Source organism: Sparus aurata, chromosome 13 (assembly GCF_900880675.1).
Source record: "Sparus aurata chromosome 13, fSpaAur1.1, whole genome shotgun sequence".
Taxonomy (NCBI): Eukaryota; Metazoa; Chordata; class Actinopteri; order Spariformes; family Sparidae; genus Sparus; species Sparus aurata.
In genome coordinates this window covers 35358806-35381944 of record NC_044199.1, presented here as the reverse complement: position 1 = coordinate 35381944, position 23139 = coordinate 35358806, and the positions used below count along the sequence as shown (strand labels likewise).

The window sequence follows — 23139 nt, the reverse complement described above, 5'->3', positions numbered from 1 at the left end:
GCTCGAGTAAAAGTAGAGAAACATTGTTAAAATATTACTTTGATAAAGGTGAAAGTCACCCACATGAAAAGTACTTGAGTACAAGTCTTAAAGTATCTGATATTACATTAAAATGGATAGATGGATACTTACTTAAGTATCAAAGTATCAGTAAATCACCTGATCCATCTATGTACGTAGATAGTGTATACTTATATATTGATGATAAAATAAATGAATTGAAGCATGTATTCTGTAAAGTTACTAGTTACTACAGTTATCAGATAAAAGAAGCGGAGTAGAATTATAAAGTAGCAGAAAATGGAAATACTTAAAATACAGGTACCTACAAATTATTTTAAAAATATATACATTTAATATAAGACATGTTAAGACTTTTATTCAAGTTTACCAAAGTCATATTTTAACCCGATATCATTACCTATACTCGAGTATTTTGGTTACTCTTCCAACACCTCAGGTTAATATGCAGTAAAAAGTGCAGTGGTCAGTTCCCCTGGCGGCCTGAGGGGGGCAGGCGGCGCGCTCTCAACTGTGTTTCCCGCCGCAGAGTTTTACACGAAGAAGCATCGAGTCGTCCTACAGAGGTGGAAAAAAGCGGAGGGACTCCTCCTGTTTACAACATAATGGAACGAAAAGGGTCGAAAAGCGACTGCAGGCGGCTTTTACTGACTGGATTAACGCTGTGTGTTGTATTAGGTGAGTACTGGAGAACCGCTCGGGTTAAAGTTTGATATTGAAATGTTTGATTTTGAGCTGATATTTAAGGTGGGACACCAGGTTAGCTAGCTAGCGTTGTTGTGTCTCATCTCAGGAACGGAGACACCTAAACACCCTCCTAACCTCCGCTCACAATCAGGCTAATTGATGTACCTTTGTTCTCCCTCACTGCGACTACACATCAGGTTTAACATTAACCGAACACAGTAATCTTTAGAATCTGAGCTGCACCCTCCTTATTCACACATCGATATAACGAACCAGATAATATGTGAAGAAACAGTTAAATTCACTAAAATGTGAATAAGATTTGGTTAGAGTGGTGGTTACCGCCCTGTGTACTGTCGGTCTGTGGAAGGTGAAGTGATGGAAATAACGCTGACTACAGAAGCTAACCGGTTAGTTCACGGTAATATTCAGCCGGAATAAGTGCGGCTGGTTGTGTTGGATTTATGCCGATTTGAAGCGTGTTTTCCATTAATACACTATATGTTAACACGGATGTGTAATAACTGAGGCACTGTGTGTGGAAAACATAGCGTCATTAAAGTTGCACATTTTTAAATCACGGTGTCGTGAAGAGAGTGTCTTCGGTAACTACGTGTCGTCCGGTGGATCGTCTTTAACGAGCTAAGAACACATATGTTTACACTGTTTACAGTGACGTCATCAGACATCAGTATTATAGAAAACTTAGTGTATTTTATTAACATATTGTAAATTAAAACTGTGCCAACACAGCAGCTCTGTCGTTAGCCTGACTCTGACTAGCTTAGCATCCAAACCTCAGAGAACATCTGATTTCCTGGTTGGCTAACCTCCTGCTGACCCACTCAGGAAAGCCGCCTCCACATATTCATGTACTCTTCATAACACAGCCGAGTGCACGAGTTTGACTCGATAATATCATGTCAGTAAACACATGAAGTCTTCTAATTATAATGATCTCATTCATTCTGTAATTATTATCCCAACAGAACCAAACTGTCAGAGCAGACACTGAAGCATTAGCTCCAGGCTGAAGAATCATCTGCTGATATGAGAAATAACTGGATTAATCCTGAAGGAGTTGCTTTGGCAGATATCGCTCAAAATGACAATAACATAACAATAAGACAGTAATAAGAGAATGTGTTAAAGGAGTAAATGCTCATATCAGTGCAAAATAGAATAACAATAGAAATAAGTAAATTGCAATAAAAAAAAAATGTGTTGTTGAAGCTGTCCTTACAGCAGAGTGGACAGGAGATGGTCAACAGAAGAAAAGAAGAAGAAGTGCGTTAATAAATGAGGACAATTTGACACAAAAAATCAACTACTTGCTAATTAATATCTTGTTTAACACTGGACAGCTTAATGAGCCACAGTCCATAAACACACATCTCTCCTACTGTGCTGTTTGAATTACTGGACGTTCAGAAGTGAACTGTGGTTTCTCTGTTTTTAAATCTCAGACTACAAACAGCTGACAGCAGGAAACAGACGACACACACTTCCTTCTGTTTCATGTTGTGAAATGATCTGCTGGTCTGCTGTCACAACTGCTTCTGTTGATGTAAATGTTCAGTCTGAATATCAGTCACAAAGTACAGAACACACAGAACTGAATCAGTATCTGTTCTGCTCTGTTACTGCAGGGGCAGATGTTCCATATGACAAATGTGTTTTTATAAGATGTTAATAGTTCTATAAATCCGTGTTGCTATGTGACATAAAGGGGAGTTGTTGTTACCATTTAAAGTATTGATTTACCATACAACTTGACAGACACAGATCAGTTATCATATTGAACTGTTTAAGGAACATTAAAGAGAACATATTGATCTTCTCCACATGCAGTGTTTTCCCTCCTGTTAGAAGGTGGAGCAGGCACAGCAGCAAGGGTGATGTGGGCACCACCTCAGCAGCATGTTGTTAAGCTTTTTTTGAGTTGTTTTTTATTCTCTGCTCTAGTTTTTCTGTTTTTTTTTTTTGCACAGGCATAATGACAGTCCAAAATGATGTGGAAGTGTATATTTACATGAACAAAGTCTCCACAGAGCAGAAAAAAACACTGTTGGTCTTTCAGCCTGAAGTCAAACTGAAGCTGTGTTATTAAACTGTCAGCTCATTCAGATCTGACCTCAGCTCTGTGTGTGTGTGTGTGTGTGTGTGTGTGTGTGTGTGTGTGTGCGCGTGCCCTGCAGAGAGTAAAGAATATAAAGGCCTGAAACAACAATGAGCCGATTCAGAAGGAATTAATAGAATCAGAGAAATAAACAAACATGTTAATTTGTGTGAAATAATTCAGCCAAACGAAAGCTTTGACACCTGTTGAGTCACACATCTGTTGGGTCACACACCTGTCCTCTCACTTATTATGGCTCTAAAAGAATGAATTATTTTCCTTCATATGTACACTGGACACCAGCAGACTGTGTTAGGGAGCTGTGGATTCATCTCTTTATTGATTTATTGATCAGTTGATTTTTTTAAGCGTTAAAAAGCCAAACATGTGTTTCATCACAATCCTCCTTCTGTATTGGTCCTTATGATCTTTATTAATTAACTCAGTCATCTCTCACACAGACAAGAACAATTAACATGACAGACAAACATATGAGATGATAATAATGAGAATTAATAATGAAGCTATTATGTACATACAGACAGGTGTGTATAGAAACAAAAACAACAATGACCAACAACAGCCGTTTAGCTCAGCTGGTAGAGCAGCGTCCCATGTACAGAGGCTCTGTCCTCACTGCAGCGGCCCGGGTTGGAGTCCCGGCCTGGGGCCCTTTGCCATGTGTCACTCCCCCTCTCTCTCATCCTGTTTCCTGTCACATCTTCAGCTGTACTTACAATAAAGCCTTATAAACGCCAAAAAATACACTTAAAAAAAGCAGTATGTATTTGAATTATGTATTGATTTAATAATAAAAAATCTCTCAAGTCTTTGTTGTGATACATTTACAAGAAATGTGAAAATGTCACATTTAACTGTGAGAAACTGTGATGTGATTGAGCTGATTGATCGGTGGTAGAGTTGTTGGTAGAAACTAAGAGGGAGCAGCTCAACCTTTGTAGCGCTGAAACATCTGATGAGGTGCTGTGTTGATGACCACACTCACTGTAGCTCTGCTGTTTCCCTCCTGATAGTTGTGACTGACATAACCCTGATTTCCAGGCCTGTAACGTCCCCGACTGCACCAACTCTGTTCTGTTCTCCACTCTGACACACAGGGTGCCGCTGTGTTCTGATCTATTTAAACCAGCAGCACTCAACTTATTTCCATGTTCTTTTTCATGCTCAGTGTTCAGACCTACATCAGCCATAGATATCCACGCCGACCCTGAGGTGATGATGCAGAACGGCACCACAGGAGTCCTCCGCTGCACCTTCAAGTCCAGTGAAGTGGTTAGCAGCTCCACCTCTGTCACCTGGAGCTTCCAGTCCAGTCAGCCCGATAACCAGTTCAGCAAAGCTCCATATGTGGTGAGTCCTCAGAGCTCGTGTGTATATAACGATAATCTGCTGTGATTTTACTGTCACTCTGCTTTGACTCTGCTGTGACTCTGCTCTGACTCTACAGTGACTTTACTGTGACTTTACTGTGACTCAGCTGTGACTTTACTGTGACTTTACTGTGACTCTGCTCTGACTCTACAGTGACTTTACTGTGATGTTACTGTGACTCAGCTGTGACTTTACTGTGACTTTACTGTGACTTTACTTTGACTCTGCTCTGACTCTACTGTGACTTTACTGTGATGTTACTGTGACTCAGCTGCAACTTTGCCGTGACTTTACTGTGATTTTCCTGTGACTCAACTGTGTCTCAGCTGTGACTTTACTGTGATTTTCCTGTGACTCTACTGTGTCTCAGCTGTGACTTTACTGTGATTTTCCTGTGACTCTACTGTGTCTCAGCTGTGACTTTACTGTGATTTTCCTGTGACTCTACTGTGTCTCAGCTGTGACTTTACTGTGATTTTACTGTGACTCTACTGCGACTCAGCTGTGACTCAGCTGTGAATTTACTGTGACTCTACTGCGACTCAGCTGTGACTCAGCTGTGAATTTACTGTGACTGTGGCATAAAGGCAGGAACACACCAGCCCAACCGTTGGACGTCTGAAGCGTTTGGAGAGACTCGGACGAGGTCGGGAACAAATATGTTTGGTGTGTTCGGCTCTGTCGGAAGCTTTCGGAGCCGCGCGGACGTTGTCGGATCCGACTGAGCATGCGAAGTCTGAGGAGGAGGGCCGTCGGACGTCTGAGCCATTGGATCCTCTGATTGGTTGTGTGCCAGCTGAATGGCGGTTCTGATTGGCGGTGTGCTAGCGAATCAGCGCGGTGTGTGGGAGGGACGGAATACTGTGTGCGCTTTGTTTTTCTATGCACTCCGTTCCGTCATTCCCCGTTTTCATGTTTTGCAGTACTGGCACCAGACTAGTTGTTATGTCCGTTCAGGACGAATTAATTCTTGTTCGTCTGGTAATGCCTCGCTGCATGTTTAGTATGCAGCTGTTTTTTATCGGAAATAGTTAAGTTTCGTTTTGATCGAAAGTAAAGAGAGTTGCGTGCATAAGGTTCTCGTTTACAACTCACAACACAAGCGCCACCCGCTTATTGCATCTCGCGCAAGCGCAGAACGTACACGCTACTGTGGCGTAGGCAGCACGTCGAAGCGGTGTGTTCAATGCAACTTTTCTGCCGAATGGGTCAGACAAGAGGCAACGGAGTGGTCGGATAAGGCAGTTGGACGTCTGGGCGGTGTGTGGGGGCCTTAAGCGACAAAACATCCCTACATAATTGAGATTCTATCAGTTATAAATATTTTTTTTAACAAACACATACGTTTTTTAATCATTTTATTATAACAGAGTTACATACATTTGACAGTGCCTGGGAAAACTAGCCTATTGTCTGTGTTATTTTCATCATTATTGCTTACCAAAAAAAAAAAAAAAAAGAGAGAGAAGCTCCTCAATCAGAACAAAAATATAAGCTAAACAACAAATTGTAAACTCACCATGGGGAGTGTGGTACAACAAGGGCTGTAGTTATGGTTATTAAGCCATTCAGGATCCCAGCCAGATGTTCTGTGTTTAGCTGTATTTTTTTTTGCTGGGTCAACGTTACCAGTCGGTCCGGGCCCGCGGTCACCCTTTGGATGGGGGTCGGCAGTCGGACCGGTGTCACCCGTCGGACAAGGGTCGGTCCGGGCCCGCGGTCACCCGCCGGACAGAGATCAGCAGTCGGCCCGGTGTCAGGGGCAGTAACGGTCCTCGAGCAGCCCCCCTCTCCACTGCAATCTGCCCCCCTTTCTTCCGTCTCACCTGCACCTGTCATTTTTTCTGGAGTTGCCTCTGTTACTCTCCCTTCATCTATTTTCCTTGGCTCTGGAGTCTGGCAGAAGAATTTCTTTATATTAAGTTGTCTGTCACCCGCGATATTTTTTCTTTTCTTCGGCGGCGCCATAGTCGGTTAGCTAACAAACCTTAAACATCCCAGAATATGTGCCCGCGCTCTCAGCAGCCCAGGGGCGCAGATGGGATTTTGAACTGGGGGGGACCGAGCTGTCAGCAAAATATATATATAATATAGAGATATATATATATATATATAGCTAGAATATATATATAGAGAGTATATATAGATAATATATATATAGATAATATATATAGTATTATAGATATATATATATATATAGATATATATATATATATATACATCATACTACATACATACATACCACAACACACAACATCACACAACACACAACACACAACACACACACACATATATATATATATATTATTATATATATTATATATATATATAATATAATCTATATATATATATATATATATATATATATATATATATATTAATATATATATATATATATATATATATAGTGTATATATATATATATGTGTGTATATATATATATATTATATATGTGTATATGTGTGTATAATATATATATATATATATATATAATATATATATATATATATATATATATATATATGTATATATGTATATATGTATATATGTATATATGTCTATATATATATATATATATATGTATATATGTATATATATATATATTTATATATATATATATATATATATATATGTATATATGTATGTATATATATATATATATATGTATATATGTATATATGTATATATATATATATATATGTATATATGTATATATATATATATGTATATATATATATATGTATACATATATATATATATATATGTGTGATGTTGATAGGTTTTCAATGTAGTGAGTCCCCGGGACCCACGGGTGGTGAGTTGAGTGGGCCCCTGGGAAATTCAATGGGTCCCGACTCCCCAGTTAAAGAAATGTATTTCTTTCTTATATTATTCTATTTCTTAAATGTTATTGAGTGTTAAACTCCTTTGATGGTGGTATGATATGGTTATAATAAACGGATATATTCATGATGTTCAAAATGTATCTGAAATTAAACAAATAAAATTCCAAAGCTGAAAAGTTTATTGAAAACAACTGTCACAGTGGCAGGACATATGACATTCAAATCAAACAGCATTTTTGTAGCAACATAAATAACACCAAAATAAATTACTAAAGTTCAAATAATCTGCTGACCTGCAATAGGTTTTATCTTTTTCTTTGGTGGCATTTTTGCGTTCTCCTTTTCCTGCTTACTCGAGAAAAAACGGGATCTCGTTGGAAGCGTGATGTATGCACAGACGCCGTTTGGGCATAACAAAATGGCGGCTGCCATTCAATGTAGTTTTCGTCACCGCCACCGGATTATGTTTTATTTATGTCATTACAGCACGTCCCCTAAACGTTAAAACATAATCGACACGAATGAGCACAGCATCGAGCAGTGGAAACGTGGGTTTATTTACTATGAAGTTCTTATTTTTAATTGTTGAAATCAGAGGTGTAGTAAGCTTTTCAAAAGTGCGGGGGATGGATGTGGTGGTGGTGTTTTTTTTACAACAATTTTGGGTCGGGGGTGATGATAAATGACACTTAAATATTGAATATTAAATCTGTGTCTATAATAACCACACCCTGACATGTAAATGTGACGTCTGTCTTGATTCGTTTATTTATAATATAATATAATATTTATAATAGAAGCCTACTGAAACTGTACTTTTTGTATACCATTAAATGTTTTTTTAAACATTATCATATTTTATAATGTTCTGTCATGGACTATGTCACTTCACTGCTAATAGAAAAGAGAGCTGCTCACTGCCAGTTGCAGCTTCTTATCTTGATCTACAGTCTTTGTTAATTTTTTGTCATGATTGTTATTATTAGTACTTAGATTATCAAAAATAACAGTAACATGTCAGGATGCGCTTATTATAGACAGATTAAATATTTAACTGTCATATGTCATCACAGTAACAGCGTTACATACATTAGCAGCTGTAAACACATAAAAACATTATAAAACACATCATGGTTTGGTGTCGACCTGTATACTGAACGTATCAGGAGTAATCAACGTTTATAATCATCAGAGAACGTTACAGACATTGGGCCTCATTCATGAACCGTTCTTACGAACAAATTTGTTCTTAAGTCCCACTTACGAAGATTTTACGAAGATTGTGGCATTCATGAATTTTTTCTTATCTAGGATTTTTTCTTAGGCAAGAACAAATCCTACGAACACTCAGGAGTACTCTTACGCACATTTCAGTGCCGAAATGTTGGCATGGTTGTGTTTTCTTCTCTTGTGTAGTTCAATAAAATGCAATATTACAGTGATAATTCTGTCATATTTATTCATTTATTTATTTATTTCATATTTTTGGTAATTTACAAAGAATTTAAATTCTAAAATAAATTAAATGTGCCAATGATTTAAGATAAATCAAGTAAATTGGAAACATGCCATCAATTAGTAACCCCCCCACCCTATTTATACGTGGCATTTCTCCATCCAAGGCCCGCAAAACAATATATATATATTGCTCCTGCGGCTTTCATCAATGTAAGAACACAGCTGCGAACAATTCTGAGGCTTACGAACGAGTTGGTGAATCTGACGTAGGGTTTTCTTAAGGAACCTCTTAAGAACAACTTAAGAAAGAATCTAAGAAGATTCTTAAGAAGATATTGGTGAATGAGGCCCATTGTTTTTGGTTGTTCTCTGTTTCCAGAGAATTTACAGAGGAGCTGGAGAAGTTTGTGACATTTCATCCCGGATTTTTGTGAGGAGGGAATTAAACACCTGTCCCAAATAAACATCTGGTCTGTTAAGTGGTTGAGACAAATACACGCTCGGCTATTATTTGGTATTTTACGGTAGATCCCGCCTCATCAGCACGAGCTGAACAATAAATCTAACAGAGCAAGAGAGGCGGGACTTAAGTCAGAACAGCCAATCATCAGCGTGTCAGTCACAAAGCCGGTGTCAAGTTTGAAGCAGCAACAGGAGAGGGAGGAGAGAGGATGCAGCTGCAGCGAGCGCAGACACAGAGCGGCCAGAGAAACGGAGCGACTGTAGTGAGGCATTTGTACGAAACTGTGGAAAAACTGCAGAAAAAGTGTGGGTTTTGAACCCTCTCACCGGGAAAAATGTGGGTGTTAAAACACCCACATCCACCACGGATGCGACACCCCTGAGTGGGGGGGACGGATCGGGGTCACTATAAATCTGGGGGGGGTCATATCCCCCCCGTCCCTAGTGCCATCTGCACGCATGCAGCAGCCGTACTCGCATCGTTACTAGGCAAAGAAGCAGGTTGACTCGCGTTGCGCTGCACAGAGGCGCTCCTAATGTAAATGCTTATTGATTTATGAATGAATTGATAGGTGGCTTATTTTTGGCGTATTGATTGTTTTTTTTGGCCTGGCGGCAGGTCTCCTTGGCCTGGCGGCCCACCAGGCCTGTACAATGGTAGGGGAAACACTGGACTCAGCTGTGTCTCAGCTGTGACTCAGCTGTGTCTCAGCTGTGACTCTACTGTGACTCAGCTGTGTCTCAGCTGTGACTTTACTGTGACTCAGCTGTGACTCAGCTGTGACTCAGCTGTGACTCAGCTGTGACTCTGCTGTGACTCTACTGTGTCTCAGCTGTGACTCTACTGTGTCTCAGCTGTGACTCTACTGTGACTCTACTGTGACTCTACTGTGTCTCAGCTGTGACTCAGCTGTGACTCAGCTGTGACTCTACTGTGACTCTACTGTGTCTCAGCTGTGACTCAGCTGTGACTCTGCTGTGACTCTGCTGTGACTTTACTGTGACTCTGCTGTGACTTTACTGTGACTCTGCTGTGACTCTACTGTGTCTCAGCTGTGTCTCAGCTGTGACTCTGCTGTGACTCTACTGTGTCTCAGCTGTGTCTCAGCTGTGACTCTGCTGTGACTTTACTGCGACTCTGCTGTGACTCTGCTGTGACTCTGCTGTGACTCTACTGTGTCTCAGCTGTGTCTCAGCTGTGACTCAGCTGTGACTCTACTGCGACTCTGCTGTGACTCTGCTGTGACTCTACTGTGACTCTGCTGTGACTCTGCTGTGACTCTACTGTGTCTCAGCTGTGTCTCAGCTGTGACTCAGCTGTGACTCTACTGCGACTCTGCTGTGACTCTGCTGTGACTCTACTGTGTCTCAGCTGTGACTCTACTGTGTCTCAGCTGTGACTCTACTGTGTCTCAGCTGTGACTTTACTGTGACTCTGCTGTGACTTTACTGTGACTCTGCTGTGACTCTACTGTGACTCTGCTGTGACTCTACTGTGACTCTGCTGTGACTCTGCTGTGACTCTACTGTGTCTCAGCTGTGACTCTACTGTGTCTCAGCTGTGACTTTACTGTGACTCTGCTGTGACTCTGCTGTGACTCTACTGTGTCTCAGCTGTGACTCTACTGTGTCTCAGCTGTGACTCTACTGTGTCTCAGCTGTGACTCTGCTGTGACTCTGCTGTGTCTCAGCTGTGTCTCAGCTGTGACTCAGCTGTGACTCTACTGTGTCTCAGCTGTGACTCTACTGTGTCTCAGCTGTGACTCAGCTGTGTCTCATCTGTGACTTTACTGTGACTCAGCTGTGACTCTGCTGTGACTCAGTTCTCTAAAGCTCTGTCTATGGTGAGCTGCGTCCTCTCAGCTTATGTATATCACAGCTTCTGTAATGTACAGTATTCAATAAATCAGTACCAGCAGCAGACTGAGCCTCATAACTTTAAAGGGTCGTTTCATGCTGTTACAGTCGATGTAAACAGTGTATTGTATGGAAACAGTATGTGGATCACGTCCACATGACGTCCCTCAGTGTGTTAACTTGTCAGTCACACTGGGCCCGGTCCACCTGTGTTCTTGGTTAAAACTGTGTAGTCATCATGTCAGAACAGACTCAGACTCGCACACATCTGCAGTATGTTCACATCTGTGTCATTAAACATGTAAGTACAAAAGACAACCTGCAAACATTAGTGTGGACACATGTTCACGTGTGATGCTCACGTGTATTAGGGCTTTGACTCCGAACTTCGTTATTCGAATATAATTCGAATATTTACAAAAATAAAGATATTCAAACGAATATTAGGCAGCCCTTAATATTCGAACCTGCTATGGGCATTATTTTTTGTAAATGTGTTTGCTTGTAAATGTTATTTTCAATTCAGATTCCGAGGCTTTTTCACGCCTGGTGAAGTTGTGAATCGCGAGCTCATTAGCAAGGCTATTATTGGTCATCTGTAGGTGACGTTAGCGTCCTGGTTAGCGCCTGTGTTTTTCTTCTGAAAACATCATTGCCTGCCTATTGACATTGACTGATACACTGCTCTCTGGTGGACAGAACATATACAACTTAAGTTTGATACCAATATAGGTCTTACTGAAGGCATTTAATGGTCAAAATATTATTAATAAATATTCAAATATATTCGAATATTAATATTAATAAACAAACGAACTTCGAATATGATTTTTGGCCAAAAGTCAAAGCCCTACGTGTATTAAATGGTGTTGTGTAGACTCAGTCATGCTGAACAGGATGGTAATAATAATAATAATGATAATAATAAAAATAAAAATAATAATAATGCCTATAATAATAATGATGATAATAATGATAATAATAATAATAATAATAATAATGATGATGATGATGATGATGATGATAATAATGATAATGATAATGATAATAATAATAATAATAATAAACTTCTTAATTTCTATAGCACCTTTGAAAACCAAAGTTAAAAGGTTCTTCACAGAACATAATAGCATAGTCAGTACAAGAAAGGCAAATTAAGCAATTAAAATGCAGTAAAATCTGATGTTCACAAAATACAATATTGGTGAAAAGAGCAGTAACAAGAAATATAAAACGCAGAGATAAGACAACATATAACAGAGTAAGATGAAGACGGTGACAGACTGTGTTGACCGCTGTCTCTTCTCTCTGTAGATCTTCTACTTCTCCAATGGGAAAGGTTTCCCCGGTCAGGACGAGTTCAAAGACAGAGTTCAGTTTATTGGAGACATCAACAAGAGAGATGTGTCCATCCAGCTCAGTCCGGCCCAGTTCAGTGACAACGGGACCTTCTTCTGCGACGTCAAGAACCCGCCGGATGTTACAGGAACACCGGCCAGAACCGAGCTCAGGGTCGTCCTCAGAGGTCAGTCGATGCATCTTTATTATTATTATTACAGGTGATAATTACATTTGTGACCAGGTAGCTCGTTTGTAGAGCAGGTGTCCCATTTCTAGAGGCCCAGGGCTGGAGTCCCACCTGTGCTGCGTTCACACACCGCCGAGGCATGTTCACACACACATTGACTCTCGGTTCATGCTGTGTTCACACTGTGTTCTGATTGGCTGACATGTGAGCAGCCTGCTGTCTGTCTCACTGTGCTCAATCTGTCCTGTTTCCACACAAACACATGGCTTCATTCTGTCAGTGTGTTTTATCATTTCATTGACTGTGATCACATGTTAGTGAGTGGACAGGTGGACAGGTGCTTCTGTAACTCTGGTTTTATTCCAAACAGGATTGACCTTACAGCCTGTTTAAACCTGAGTGTAGTGGTCTGTACACCTGATCATCTCACCTGTGAATGCCTGTTGAGCAGGTGGATTGTAGTGTTGACTCTTGATGGACCGTCTTTCAACAGGATGTTACATCAGCTGTTAATCCTGGTTACCACAGTGATGGAGGTGTTCTCACAGACGGCTGTATAACCGGCTGTCTTCATTGGTTTCTTCTTCTTGTCTTCCTGTCTGAAAGCTTAATACTGAAACATGAACCAGAACTGAACTTGTCCTGTACACCATGACCAGATCTAACTGTGCTGATCCTCACAGAGACTGCAGGGCAGCAGTCCGTCTCAACACCAGTAAACAGATATTACAACAGATTTACAAAGTCCACAGTATACACAAAAGTACAGTGCATTTCCTGCTTTACAATAAAGCATCTGTGTTATGGACCTGAAGGAAGCTGTTACTGTGAAAGGAGAGCAGCAGCAGGAGGTGAGAAGGTTTAAACGAGGCTCTGATGGTAAAAACTTGAAGTGAACTGTTTAGTGATCTAGCTGTTAACCACACGGAGAGACCAGGTGGAGTTTATCAATATGTGTTCAACCCTCTCTGTTCGACGTCCTCCGGCTGTGAGCTGATTCAAACAAATATCAAACACATGTTAGTAACAATAATAATAATAATAATGATAATAATAATAATAATAATAATAATGCATTTTATCTAAAGACACCGTTCAAAGCACTCAAGGACACTGCACATAAGAACAACAGTACAACAAACAGGAGACAATTCAGCTCAAAAGTGAAATTTAGTTTAGTTAAGTGAAATGATCATGTTGGCTCCACTCGCAGCATGTCGTGGACTGATGTTGGTGTCAGTGTGTTCAGGTGAAAGAAACATAGAAACATCTCCAGCAGGTCTGATCATGTTGTGAGACGCTCACAGGTACATGTGACAGCTTGTTATCAGCTGACTGTCTCCACCCTGCAGGTGGCCGTTTGTTCACTGACACACACACGCACACACACACGCACAGTTCCTTAACACACACACCTGTTGGATGGTCACCTGTCAGGAGACTCAGCTGAACGTGAACATCAGCTCAGTTCATCGTTAAGGCCAGTTTTATTTAAATCTACTCGAGGAGCTTTCATTTGTGTTTATTTTGCCGTGTGTTGCGAGAAATGTTCATTATCCATGACAACTCGATCAATATGTTTTCTTTATCAGCTGAAACTGAAATCAACAAAAACTTAAAGTAAAAATGAAACTAGAACAACCTGAGTACAGTTTACTCAACGACTCTTCTTTATTCTTCCTCTACATTTATATGATACGTTTAGTTACTAGTTACTTTATGCACAAAGTGTTTAGAGTCTTTTAATTGTGTTGTGCAACCAATCAGATGTTGTTGTGGGCGGGGCTTTGTGTCAGAGGATGTAGCATCAGAGCAGAGCAGCAGAAATCCCAGATTATCAATCAGGACAGATTCCAGAATCCAAAAGGGTCATCTGTATTTTTAAAAACTAACTGTGTGTGTGTGTGTGTGTGTGTGTGTGTGTGCGCGTGTGTGTGTGTGTATGTGTGTGTGTGTGTGTGTGTGTGTGTGTGCGCGTGTGTGTGTGTAGAGTCTCTCCCTCAGAGTAACACAACAGTTATAGTTGGAGCAGTGTGTGGAGTTTTACTTCTGCTCGTCATCATTGCCGTCGCAGCCTGCATCACCATGAGGGTCCTTCACAACCGCCATGATTATGAAGGGTCAGTGACACACACACACAGACACACACTAATGACTCTAATTAGTGTTACTCGACCTCTCAACATTCAGTAGAGGAACATCATAATTATTTTCCAAACAATAAATATTAATACATTAAGATGCTGAACAGCTCATTAACTCTCTCTGGGGTTTATTAATCAGCTGTTAACAGTTTGTTAACTCTCTCTGCATGAAGCACGACTCTCTCTCAGTGTGGGGATCAATCTGTTTGACTTCATGCCGTTACTAATTAATAATCTGTGTAGACTCTCCTCTATGTGTGAGTGTGTGTGAGGTAGTTTCACCTTCTGGCTTGATCACCATCTAATGATCCTGTTGGAATCAGATGGATTGATTTAAGTTTAGTTTAAAGAATGATCAGTATCTGAGCGATGTATGTGGGGTTTGTGTTTCCACTGGTGTCAGTCACTGTCCTCCATCCCAGTGTGCGTGTCCATAACACCACTAACACTTCCTGCTAAAATCATCGATCGGCTCGTTGTCGATCGGCTCGTTGTTGATCGGCTCGTTGTCGATCGGCTCGTTGTCGATCGGCTCGTTGTCGATCGGCTTGTTGTCGATTAGCATGTTGTCTCCTCACTCTTCATCGTCACTAACGCTCAGACTAACTTTTCCTCCTCATCTCTGCACTTCATCAAAGCTTTTTTTTTTTTTTTATGAAATATGTTTTAACTCGGATGTTTGCAGTTATCATGACAACAGAGTTCAGAAGATGCACTAAGAGTTAATTCTTTTGTGAGTTTACTGGAGGTGCACCGATCACCTGTTTGTATTTTGTGGACTGAACAGATGAAGGGACAGTTGATGTCTCAGAGGCCAAAGTGACGTCTTTAATCAACTGTTTTCAGACTCTGAAGGTAAACCTGAAGTGTTAGGGTTAGTTTTTAATAGAATTGAATCAGATACTTTATTACATTGAATATTGATTAATGTTCCTGACACATTGAAACAGCTGCAGCCTGCTGTATCTGACAGAACGTACCTTTTCATGAGCTTCTTGATAGAAATGCTGCAGGTCGTGGTTCAAAAATGGGAAGTGTGTAAACTTTATTAAATTATTGATGAGAGTGATGTTGTCATGAAGTGATCCTCTGGAGAGAAGACATCTCACTTTGTTTGGTTGGTCAGAATCTTAAAAACACTCTCAGTTCCGCAGCAGTGTGACAGAGTGACACCTCTTTCACCTCATAAACAATCTTTGTCAGATAATTGACACCGCTGCAGAGAGCAGCAGTCAGCCATGTTTAACCCCAAAAACTGACATCACCTCACTCAGAAGCTGTTTTTAGACAGGGCAGCCAGCCGCCAATTTGCCCGTCCATTTGGCGGCTCGGTCCGCGGTTTTAGACAGAGGCCGGTAAATTGGGGGTCTGTTTTGGTCCGCCGATTTTCCTCCTCGGAGGGTACACTTATTTCCGCCTCGCCTGCTATCTAAAACGAGGCGGCAATGTGCCGGCAATTGCTGTGAGGTGGGCTGAGGTGTTGATGACCTGCGCTGTTGTGCGACCCACAGCCGGGGAGTTTTAAAACCAGGAAACAGCTGATCACAGCAGTCAGTCCATCATTTCACCCGCGGACATTAAGATGAACAACTGGACAGCTACAGAGACCGAGGAGATGTCTCTGTAGCTGTTTGGTTGTGTTTGCTTGTTGTTGTAGCAGCAAGCTAGTAACGGTCGCTACTTTCAAATTAAAAGCCCCCCGCTTAGAACCCAGTTCTAAACTCCGATGAGGTGCAATGTAAAGCTCTTATTTTGAAGATACATTCGTTGTCACTGTTCACCCCCCATCTTCGTGCTTCACGTCACATCACATGTTTATGCCTACCCCGGTGGCGGCTTTTGGAAAAAAGAGGAATATTACACCTCCATGTTAGAATGACAGGCCGGCACATTGCCGTCCTTACCTTGTGCTGCCTTTTCTATCTAAAAAGGGCTAGACTTAACATGAGTCACACAACTGATGATTGCTGCTGAACCCGCTTCATTCTGACAGGATCACACAGTTCAGAGAAGTTTGGTGATTGAAATAGTTATTGAATGATTAGTCGTCTGATGTCAGTCCAGTCGGTGCACCTCTGGTCTGCTCCCAGTATCTGTCTGTGCTCCCAGTGTGTACTGGGAGTTGCTCTCTGTTAGTTTCATGCTCATCTCTCATGTTTTATTTCTTGTGCTCCATTCTGTCTGTCTGTCTGTCTGTCTGTCTGTCTGTCTGTCTCCATGTGACACGGTGGTAAACTCTAACCCTACATTAGCTGTACGTCCCTGGAGAGTGTGAGCTCTCAGGCTCCGAAGCCTCGAAAGAAGGTGGAGTCCAGTCTGGAGGGCTCCAGGTCCACCAGTCCCTCTGGACCACTACAGGTAGGAGCTGCACCTGAGGACCTAAACAGAAACAGTCAGCTGACTGACAGCAGGTCACTGGGGACACGTCTCATTATTTAAACTGGACGGATGTGAAATATTTAACTGTCCACTGACTCATTGAACATATTTAGTATTTAGTATTCAGATCAGTCATAGAAACCTTTAACATTAATATAAAGTTTATTTATATTTGATAAAAAAATCAAAACTTTAAGATCATTGAAGAACATGAAAATAGTATCAGCTGATTAAAAGAAGAAAAGTTGAAGTTCAACATTTAGTAAATCTGTTTCTTTTCTTTCTTGCAGAGAGTCAGATGATTCCACTCTCAATAATACATAATAATAATGTCTGTCTGTTAGACATGAAGCTATTATAGACTGCTGGTTAGCTTAGCTTAGCATAAAGACTTGCAACCGGTGGAAACAGCTAGCTTAGCTCTTTATGGTTCAGTCGTGCAGAGGAAGAATGTCAGTTTGATGGTTTACAGGAGGTAAACAAGGTCAGACTGCATGTTGAAGGTCTGCAAAGTGTCCACGACAAAGAGACACACCTGCTCCTGAGTGCAGCCTTTCTGTCACTTCTGTGACTAATGTGCGTCACTGTGTAACAGGCATTATATAAATGTATATTTGTATATATCTATTATAAAATATATTCACTCCAGTCAGTCGGCAGATGTACAGTTGCTACTGCTGTAGCTGCGTTATTTTCAATCACACTACTTTGCTCGGCATGACCCGCCATCCTCTGCCTCTGATTGGCTACATCCTCCCATTAAGTAATGCACATATGCAGATTGTCCCACTCTTCGGCTCAAGACACAATGTGATGCACAGATGAGCTGCAGCAATGCATCACACGAGAAACGGCAAATTCATGTTTTCATTTCTGTCCAGCCTGACATTCACACACACACACACACACACACACACACACACACACACACATTTACAGCTGCTCCTCAGGGGCAGGCTGGAGTTCAGTATCTTGCTAAAGGATACGGCAACATGCAGCTGGGGAAATGGGGGATTTGAACCATTAGATGGGTGTGCCGTCACTCTGCTACCGATGTAAATAAACCTTTATATATAAATAAAGGTGGAATAAAATACAAACCACAATTCTAGTGAAGTTGGAATGTTGTGTAATACGTAAATGAATAAAAAATACAATGAGTTGCAAATCCTTTTCAACTTATAATCAATTGAATACACTACAAAGACGAGATATTTAATGTTCAAACTGATTAACTTAATTGTTTTTGTGCAGATATTCACTCATTTTGAATTGGAGGCCTGCAACACGTTCCACAATAGCTGGGACAGGGGCAACAAAAGTTGAGGAATGCTTAAAAAACACCTGTTTGGAACATTCCACAGGTGAACCGGTTAATTGGAAACAGGTGAGTGCCATAATTGGATATAAAAGGAGCGTCCCTGAAAGGCTCAGTTATTCACAAGCAAGGATGAGGCGAGGTTCACCACTTTGTGATCAACTGCGTGAGCAAATAGTCTTACAGTTTTAGAACAACATTTCTCAACGTACAATTGCAAGAAATGTAGGGATTTCATCATCTACAGTCCATAATATCACAAGATTCAGAGAATCTGGAAAAATCGCTGCACGTAAGCAGCGAAGCCTCAAACCAACATTGAATGTCCGTGACCTTCGATCCCTCAGACGGCACTGCATTAAAAACCGACATCATTCTGTCGAGGATATTACCACATGGGCTCAGGAAAACTTTGGAAAACCATTGTCAGTTAACACAGTTTGTCGTTAATCTGCAAGTTAAAACTCTACAATGCAAAGTGAAAGCCAGATATCAACAACACCCAGAACCACAGCCGGCTTCTCTGGGCCGAGCTCAGCGCAGACGGACTGACCAACAGTGGAAAAGTGTGCTGTGGTCTGACGAGTCCACATTTCAAATTGTTTTTGAAATCATGGACGTCGTGTCCTCCGGGCCAAAGAGGAAAAGGACCATCCATACATGCTGAAAGGGACATACAGGTTTTGGAACAACATATGCTGCCATCCAAGCAACGTCTTCTTCAGGGACGTCCCTGCTTATTTCAGCCAGATGATGCCGAGACACATTCTGCACGTGTTAGAACAGCGTGGCTTCATAGTAAAGAGTGCTGGTACTAGACCGGCCCGCCTGCAGTCCAGACCTGTCCCCCATTGAAAATGTGTGGCGCATTATGAAGCACAAAATACAACAGTGGAGGCCTCAGACTGTAGAGCAACTGAAGCAAGAATGGGAAACAATTCCACCTACGACACATCGACAATTAGTGTCGTCAGTTCCCAAACGCTTGCTGAGTGTTGTTAAAGGACAGTTGATGTAACACAGCGCTACATGCTGCTGTTGCAGCTGTTCTGGAACATGTTGCAGAAATCAAATTCAAAATGAGTGAATATTTGCAAGAAAACAATAAAGTTTATCAGTTTGAACATTAAATATCTTGTCTTTGTAGTGTATTCAATTGAATATAAGTTAAAAAAGCATTTGCAAATCATTGTATTCTGTTTTTATTTAAATTTTATTCAACGTCCCAACTTCATTGGAATCAGGGTTCGTATATATAAGGAATCTGTTCATTAGTGAAACACAGGGAAACTGCAGCCGGATTGAAATGATATATTTTTTACTTTGGATGCTAAATAACTGACACAGTTAATGTGATCTCATTGATTATCTGTGGATCAACTAATGGATTAATGAACTGATCGCTTCAGCTCTTTAAATAATCAGCCGTGTGCATGTTGTTCAACATGGTGCCTGATCTCTAATTAATCCAGTCAAACTCATTTAAAACATGAAGAAGTTCCACTGAATAACTTAAAGGTTCCCACCCAGCTCCTCAGGTGTGATGTTTACCTGTGTGTGTGTGTGTATGTGTGTTGTGCTGCAGGGCCCGGTGATATACGCACAGCTGGACCACTCAGGCAGTAAGAACTCGTTCCATAAGATGGAGCCGGTGGTGTACGCTGACATCCGTAAGAACTGAAGAGGACCAAGCATTAATCAATAATCAATAATCACAGTAAAGTATGATGAGATTCGATCAGCTGCTCTGGGACAGAATGGGGGGGGGGGGGGGGGGTTAAAGAAGCATGATGCTGTTACATGATGATGTCATGATGTCTCCATGTGCTTTCATGTAAACACACTTCATCAGATCAGCCTTTACATTGTTCTCAACACAGGGACCACCACAACGCCTTCATCATATTACAGTCTTCATCATATAGAATCATTACAGTCACAGTCTTCATCATATAGAATCATTACAGTCACAGTCTTCATCATATAGAATCATAGATTAATTGTTGTATCTACAGGAGCTTCAGCAGTCTGATGCACCAGCTGACATCATCACATTGTCACACCAGCTTGTATACATTCACCTTTACATTTGACCCAGTGCTGCAGTGAACTGGTGTTAAGATCAAGATGGCTGCACGGCGAGCAGGAGGTCAGAAACATCTGACAGCAAACTGTATTCTCACGTCCTAATCGATGGAAGCTCAGAGTGATGTCAGCCGTCCTGTGTCCGTGTGGACAGACGCTGGTTGCTTCATCCTGATGTTCTGATCACGCTCAGCTGCTCAAACACACAAAAGCTCAGAGGGATTCAAGCTAAAGTCTGTTAGAGAGAATCACACACATGATGTTTGACATCAAACTAATTAAATATCAGACTGTGAAAATGTTAAAGACGTCACAGCATCGTCAGTGACGTCGTCTCCTAACTTCAACATTGTAGAGCTGCTCCTGTATATCAGCAGCTCACAGAACTGAACCAGAATCAGAACTGCAGTTGTCAGTATGAGCAGATTTATTGTGATGTTCATCAAGTGTCCTTGAGTGTCCTGAAAGGCGCTTCTTAAATAAAATGTATTATTATCTTGTTTAGGACCTTTTCTGACCCAGTTGGCTCCATGCTGGTTCTGTCTAATGTTGATGAGACGATGTAGTTCACTGAGCTTTGACACAAAACTACATTCTTGGTTTGACTTTAACTACAACAAACTGACATTTCTCCACTTGGACGGTGAGCGGTGCCATGAAGTTACAGTGTAATAAAACAAAGTTCTGTGAGGTTCTGCAAAGTTGTGTAAAGTTGTTGCTCTCCAGCTGTTCACACAGTCACACCTGAAGTTCACTCTGTATCATGTTTCTGTTTGTAACTCCATGTGAAGCACAGCTGGTGCATCAGGCTGCTGAAGCCTCGTCCATCCTCCTGTGATCATGTTGTTCTATAGGATGTATAACGTATATTTCTACAGTAACTCTGCATGATGACGTGACACACAGCCGGTACCGCTCAGACACAAGACGTGTTGTTACTGTGAACGCTTCAGTTTCCTGGCATGTTGTTGTGGTGCCGCCCGTCTGATCTCCCCTCAGCCACACATGTTCTGTAATGCTCTTTATAATAACTCTGGGTGCTCTGAGTGTCTGCTTATTGTTGAAAAAAGTGAACACATGCAGCCCAGGTGCAGTTTGTGTTCCTGCCTGTTTGTAGAATAAATCAAGTCATTTTTTTTTAATATGCATGTTGAGCTGGGATGAAACAAACTGGGAGCTTCAGATGCTAAAACACTGTTTGCATGCAGTTAACTAACATAACCATCATTATACTGATAAATATCATCATTTGTTTTTTGTAAAGCTTTTTATTTTCACACTAATGGGCCAAATATGTCGAATAAGTTTTTTTGAGATGCTTTGAAGCTTTAATGCATTCCAAAAGATTTTCTGTTCAAAGCCAAACTTCTCCTCTGACCTATAAGAATGATTTCTGTCTAAATGCCTTCAGCTTCAGCTTGTGAATGCAGTAATGTTGACCAGTATTTGTATATATTTCCTGCTCTGTAAGATATTTAGTGCTGTGTACTGTAAGTCATTCCAGTGTGGTGGTTGGGCTGTGGATGTTTCAGGAGGAGGAGAGTCGAGTTCCCCTCTTCAGCCACTCGGATGTCACAGTGTCTGCTCCATCTGTCGGCACCAGAAACATCCAGTTCAGCTTCATTTAGTCACAGAAACACACAGAGTTAATGTGATGATAGTATTTAGCATGTTAGCATGCTACGTTAACAATTATCTCAAACTATAGGGTAGGGTTAGGGGTCAGTGTATGTTTATGCAATCCACAGATGTTTCAACTTTCTTTAGTTTTCAATGTCACGTTGAGTCGACTCTGTTGTGTCTTCTGTCTCCACCAACACGGCTGCAAAGCATCCCCAGAAGTCATTACAAATGTCCAGTGGCTTCATGTTCCAGATGTCTAAACACAGCCCTGAACAGTGGTCTCTGGCTGTAACTCCACCACCATCTCCTCCACCTGCTGATATGACAGTCGGCTCATGAACGTAATATCAGAACATGATATGACACTAACAAATGTAAAGTATCTGTGGTTTGCAGAAACGTACAGTTAGAGCATTTGTTCTGGAGTCCGATCCGGGAACTCAGTGGTTTGTTTTAGAGGAAGTAGAAGCGCCGATCAGATCGATCCTCAGGAGAGCACGAGTCAAACCAAACATCAAATCGGCTCATTCATTTAGTTCCAGTGAGCTGTAAGATGAGTGGATCCTCTGAGCTGCAACTGAACACCTCTCTTCACTGTGACTGAAGAGAATCTTAATTTGGTGTTTTTTTGACTGGAGCCTGGCAGAGCCGGCAGACACTGTGGCCTTCCACGAGTGTTTGTGTTGGTCCATGTTGTTAGTGAGCAGAGGGCAGAAGCCGAACGACCTGCTGCTCTCTGTGAGACTCGTCGGTGTTTATTGTAGATGTAAACTCTAAGTTATGATGACAGATGTGAGCAGCTGGTCCACTCCTCTCTCCTGACCAGTCTGTACGTGTTGTTGATGGTATAAATAGTTGTGTGTTATTTTGTTCTGTTGTGAATCTGCACTAAGTCTTTCCTGTCAAAGACAACAGACTGCCTGTGACTTCTCTTCTTATTTCAGTTCATCTCTGAATGTTTGGCCTGTTTAAACTGGAATGTTGTACATTTAGTGCCTTTTACATTTCATCAGCTAACTTGAACGTCTGCTCCAAATAGAAAAGATAAGATTCATTTATTTTCTTTTTATTCTATGTATTTTTTATACACATAATATCGCCTCTGTATCCACTGTCTAAATTTTATATAAAACTTATTCCCGGCCAATCACATGTCTGTTTGTCCTCATTGTTATTATTATTATCATAACTTTATATTAATAAACACACACACACACACA

At 41.1% G+C, this 23139-nt stretch overlaps 1 protein-coding gene across 1 annotated transcript; it reads left to right on the top strand.

Moving 5' to 3' along the window:
* Positions 1 to 547: 547 nt before the first annotated feature.
* On the top strand, positions 548 to 23069 carry mpzl1l (myelin protein zero-like 1 like). Its single transcript, XM_030437374.1, has 6 exons — positions 548 to 699; positions 4017 to 4198; positions 12157 to 12367; positions 14361 to 14490; positions 16767 to 16872; positions 19797 to 23069. Exons 1-6 carry the CDS (start codon positions 627 to 629, stop codon positions 19890 to 19892), a joined length of 798 nt encoding a protein of 265 aa, XP_030293234.1. The 5' UTR covers positions 548 to 626; the 3' UTR covers positions 19893 to 23069.
* Positions 23070 to 23139: the final 70 nt, after the last annotated feature.